The 5,579-nt window shown below is 43.1% G+C and overlaps 1 pseudogene and 1 gene segment (V, D, J or C); both read right to left on the bottom strand.

The window, feature by feature from the left end:
- Positions 1 to 1,715: 1,715 nt before the first annotated feature.
- LOC143482833 (immunoglobulin heavy variable 4-61-like) lies at positions 1,716 to 2,169 on the bottom strand. The segment is given in 2 exon segments: positions 1,716 to 2,044; positions 2,127 to 2,169. Coding segments are annotated over 2 exon segments (372 nt in total).
- Positions 2,170 to 2,472: 303 nt separating this feature from the next.
- LOC143482841 (Ig heavy chain V region pseudogene) lies at positions 2,473 to 5,103 on the bottom strand (annotated as a pseudogene).
- Between the last annotated feature and the right edge of the window lie 476 nt (positions 5,104 to 5,579).

Here is a 5,579-nt window from a genome sequence, read left to right on the forward strand (position 1 = left end):
GATGCTGTCCACATAGATGTTTGTACTCTCCATGAGCTCATCATCTGTCCTGACTGTTTCTTTCTGCAGCGGTGCACGTGACAGCGTGTCTGCTGTCCATAGACTTTTTCCCGGAACGTGAATTATTTTATAGGAATAACGCATGAGTCTCATCCTAAAGCGTTGTATGCGAGGGGGTAAGGCATCTAACGCTTGAGCTCCCAGAAGACTGAGAAGTGGCTTGTGGTCAGTCTCCATTTCAAAGAAGCGGCCTATCAGGAAGTCTCTGAACCTTTCACATGCCCAAGTGAGCCCAAGGGCTTCTTTCTCTACCTGAGCATATCTCTGTTCAACTGGTGTGAGAGACCGAGATGCATAGGCTACTGGCCTCCATTGTGCATCCCACTTCTGACACCATGTCGTGTATTCTGGGTTCTCTATAACTGTGGGTCAATGACTCTAGCGACAACTTGGGTAGCGGTTTAAACGAGGACCACTTTATTGAACACTCCCCGGGCTCTCCCCCGCCTCAGCCCTTCACCCCGACACCCTCGCTCGTGGGCGGGGCCTGTGATAACACATAATACCACAAAGAGTTCTGCCTTGTTTATGTGTTGTGTGTGTGGCACGGCGAGGACCAGGGCAGTCTTCCCTGGGAAAACTCTTCATGTTGTGTGGGTGTTGAAAGTGTGTACAGGTGAACGGGCGTATGGATAAGTTTGCGTGCTCGTTGTGTTAAATGTTAAATGTTTTGTGTGTGACGTGGGTGCCGCTCCTCACTATCGCCTCTCTCCCCATTTTGTCTTGTATTTCATGTGGGGAGCGACTGCGAACATGAGTGGCACGTCACTGTTGTGTGTAAGCAGAGCGCGCATTGGTGGGTCCCGTCTGTTCGTTATTTGTAGACCGTTTTTTTTTTATTTGTCTAGTCTATGCGTGTTCGTTTTGTCCTAGCGTGTTTGTGACTTGTTACATGTTAAATTATAACATTTATGTCACGTTGAGGACCCCGGCCCCTCCCTTTTGGGCGTGTGTATACGTAGTCCACGTGCTTTGTCTGCGTCAGTGTATATTCATGGTTGGGGTTATGTCGTGTGATTAATAAGTCTCACCTGTGACTTGTCTCGTAATCACGTGGGGCTAATGTGGTTTGTCTATTTAATGTGCGCTCGCGCAGTGTCCTGTGCTCGTCGTTGTCTAAGTCTGCACGTTGTGTGCCGTGTTTGTGTTACTTGTGCGCTTATTGCACAATATCTGAGTAAGAATAAAAGTGACGTCTGTGAGAACCAGGACTCTGTGTCTCGTCCGTCTGCCGCCGCCCAGCGTCACAATTTAGACTGAAAAGTTGGAGATTTCTGTTTTTAATAGAGTAGAAATAGAATATACATATAATTAAAGAAATTAAAATTGTTTGTTAAATTATAAAAAAGTTGGAGTTTTCTGTTTTTCACTGTAGCATAAATCTGACAACCACGAAAACTTCTTTCCATAATTATTTTGCTCATGTTTACAAAATATTTGCAATATAATAATGTAATCACATTTTATTCAAACACTTGTAAGTACACATTGGTTCTGTGAACCTCCACACTACAACTGAATATGCCAAACTTGTCGAGCATTTTATTTGGCAGTTGAGCACAGTGTAGAAGTTGAGGCACATATACTGTGTTGTGTGCCCTGTTTTGTGAGAACATCTTATATCTAATGTTTTTGTACATGTTGTTGATGTTTTCTTAGCACTGTGGATATCGAGCACAGTAATACACAGCTGTGTCTTCAGCCTGCATATTCTGCCCTTGAAGGGTTATTGTGTTGCTGGAGGTGTCTCGAGACACAACAAACTTGTTTTTCAGTGAATCTTTCTTATTTATGCTCCCATCATAATAAATGTTGTTAATCCACTCCAAAGCTTTTCCTGCAGGTTGTCGAATCCAGCCTGTTCCATAGTGACTGCTGCTGTCAGTGATAGAAGCTCCAGTCACTCTACAGGTGATGGTTAAAGGATCTCCTGGTTTTACAGCTACTGAGTCTGACTGGATGAGTTCAGTAGCACAGAACACATCTGTAGAAAGACAGAAGACAAGGTTCATATGGTTAATCTGGGGGTTCAGATGAACTACGAACCCTTGAGTTCAAACACTCACAGGAGACAGCAGCCAACAGCAGCAGTGGAGCTGAAACAAACATGTTTTCAGTTGAAGCAGGACTGAAGGGAGCTGTTCTCCTCTACAGGCACATCAGAGATGGTCAGGACATTGTGATCCTACTATTATTATGATTAGATGGGGATTTGCATATATTTGCATTGTGGGATGGACTCTCTTTGCTGCTACTAAACATATGCTATAAATATAGTTGACTTGTTCGACTAACACAAAATATATTAGATTGTAACGTATTGACCAGACAGAGAGGGATCCAACTGCGGAAGTATACAGCTTTTATTTAAATGAATCACGTGTACAGAAAATGGCACATGAATCACTAGCACTAGGAGTAATAGCGATAGCGTTTTCTTGGGGTGATCAGGAAGTTCCAGGGAGAGCAGAATCCAGGAGGTACAGGAGGGCTGGGCAGCTGACGAGGTCTGGGGAGTAAGCAAGGGTCAGAACACAGGAGATCAAACAGGCAATGGAAACGCTCCATATGCTGCATGGAAACGGCAATACTTTGCGACTAGGGAGTGGTGGGAAGGTGTATAGTATGACAAAAAAGGGGCGTGGTGATTAGTGGCAGGTGAGGCTGGGAGGGACAGATCAGGTGGCATTCCTTACATAGAAAAAATTATATTGAAATGATAGTTTTGCTCTTCCTTAGGGGAACCTTTTCTTATAAGGCCCCCCAACTTTGGAATAACCTTCCAGAATGTGTCCGGGACTCTGACACAGTCTCAATCTTTAGGTCTAGGTTGAAAACCTACTTATTTAGTTTAAGTCAAATCAAATCAAATCAAATATATTTGTATAGCGCTTTTCACAACACATGTTGTCACAAAGCACTTTACAGGATTTACAAGGTTAACAATACTATGGGTCCAAATCCCTAATGAGCAAGCCAAGGCGACAGTGGTGAGGAAAAACTCCCTATAGGAAGAAACCTTGGGAGGTCCAAGACTCAAAAGGGAACCCATCCTCCATTGGGCGGCCCGTTAGCACACAAATTACACAAAAACAAATTATACAGATGAATACACAAGTCACAAATAAATCACACAATCAGACTTAAGTATAAGGTAACTAGAATGAAAGTTCTGGGTGTTGATATTGTCAATGTAAATGTCTTGTGATGAACGCCAGGTTTTCATTCCGTGTCTGAGTGATGATACTGGTATTGTAGGCTCCAACTGCAGTGTTACTCCCCAGGTGAACCTCGGAGAAGAAAGATATGTGATGTGGTAAATATGTAACAGATTATTCAAAGGCCAAACTAGTTTAGCGTTTGATAACTAATGTGCCTCCTTAGATAAAGGTACAGAGCCATGCGTTAATGGGCGAAGGGTTTTATGGTAGACTGGGGCGCTGGTGCTGTCATCCTGTCACTGCACGTGGTCACTCAAGTTTGTTGACAGTGCAGTGGATGAATGCTAATGTCTCAGAATGCCCCCAAGTCTATGATACCTTCTGGGTCTGCCTTTTTAAGCTAGGCTGTAATAATTTAGTTTAATGAAGGAGTTGCTGCCACACTCCAAAAATGTTTAAAATTTCATCTGTCCCGCATATGAACTCATACAGAGCTAATTTTCCCTGTTTTATTTTCTCCACATGGCTGCCCTCCTACTCGAGGCACACCGAGATGAGGAGAGACGAGCCTTTCCAGAGATCCATCCTGGGCCGGCCACCTCCTGCCTAATCATATATGATGGAGGATCAAACCAACTGCCCTTACTAACCAGTGTGGATGAAGGATAAACCCACTACACTGGCCTCTCTCTCCGCCCTGAATTCTCCTCTGCTATGCATAACACTACCAACCATCAAGACGTTTAGGACTGAACAGGAATTACATAAAGAACTCATGTATATAAATACACACCAAGATGGAATTTATTTATCCCTCACGTCTTTTCTTTGTTTTTCTCTCTTTAAATCGTTGTCATGGTGACCGGTGTCGGCCAGAGGAGGATGGGTTCCCCCCCTGAGTCTTGGTTCCTCTCAAGGTTTTTTCCTCATGCAAAAAACTAGGGAGTTTTTCCTTGCCACTGTCGCCCTTGGCTTGCTCACTGGGGGCTAGGACTCGGCACTTGTAAAGCTGCTTTGTGACAACAACTGTTGTAAAAAGCGCTATATAAATAAAATTTGATTGAGTGATTCATTGATCTCCTGTCAGTTATGTTATCTTAAGGAGTTTCCTGAAACTGCACTGTCCCACTGTCCTGCCTAAACTGAAGTTTTACAACTGTAATAATCAGGAGCTGTTATTGTTAATAACAAAGAGAGAAGAAAAGAACAATATAATGGCATTCAAGTGTAAGGAATGAGTTCACCCTTTACTTCATAATTGAAATATAATGTTTCTTGTTAGTTAAATCTTGACAAAGTGAGATTAATGTATCCAATTTCACAAAATGTCATGTCAATGGAATTTTCCACATCATAACATGAAAAAGAGTGTGATTTTTTACTGTGAGATCACATAGCTTTCATCTACACTGTAAATGGATGAGGAGGTTTTGTACAGCTTTCCCTCTGCTCTCTCTCACAGTGAGTCTCTAGCACAGTAATACACAGCTGTGTCTTCTGACTTCACTTGACTCATATGCAGGTAGAAATTCAAGCTGTCCTTAGATGCTGTGAACCTGCCCTGTACTGCCTGGGCTGTGCTCTTGTCAGAGCTAGAATAATAGTAGATGATCCATTCGAGTCCTTTTCCAGGAGCCTGACGGATCCAGTACATGTTAGTGCCCCCCACACTGAATCCACTGCAGGCACAGGTCAGTTTGTGGGATCCACCTGGAGTGACTATTACTGACGTCTCAGACTGTGTGAGGATGACCTGAGAGTGAACACCTAAACAGACAGACAGAATTCATAATCAATTGTATCTTTAGATTTTATTACTGCAACAGATGAAACACTCACATGTAACAGCCAGCACCAACAGCACTGTAGATGTAACAAACATGGTTGGTTTAGAGTTGGATGTTTGAATGGAAAACTACCTGGAGATCCTCTTCAAACTTTCTACCTGTTCCTCTAAATATAGGAGAGGTTCAATGAGAAATTTGCATAACAAGTCATTGACATGACCCGTCACAGCAGGGATGTTGGTTATATTTCAGTGAGGGGCGCACCCTAGTGGTGGTATATGAGTGCAGCATGAGTAAAGATCACCTTTAGAATGGTTAGTTAAACGGCTGGATATATCCTAAATATTATCAACTCAGTAAACTGAAAGGATAGACAGGCTAAGGGAAGACAGGACTCCAACAGCGAGGGGAGAGACAGGCTAAAGCTGGGCGTACACTGTACAATATTTTAAATCGTGTACTCAGCTCCAGCTCAAACTGTACGACTAAATCGCAGGGTTTAATCGCAGAGAGTCGGCTCGTGGAGCTGCTTCAACAGTGCAATACTCTCACGAGGAGCGATTTGAATTTC

Source organism: Brachyhypopomus gauderio, chromosome 2 (genome assembly GCF_052324685.1).
Source record: "Brachyhypopomus gauderio isolate BG-103 chromosome 2, BGAUD_0.2, whole genome shotgun sequence".
In the NCBI taxonomy this organism is placed as follows: domain Eukaryota; kingdom Metazoa; phylum Chordata; class Actinopteri; order Gymnotiformes; family Hypopomidae; genus Brachyhypopomus; species Brachyhypopomus gauderio.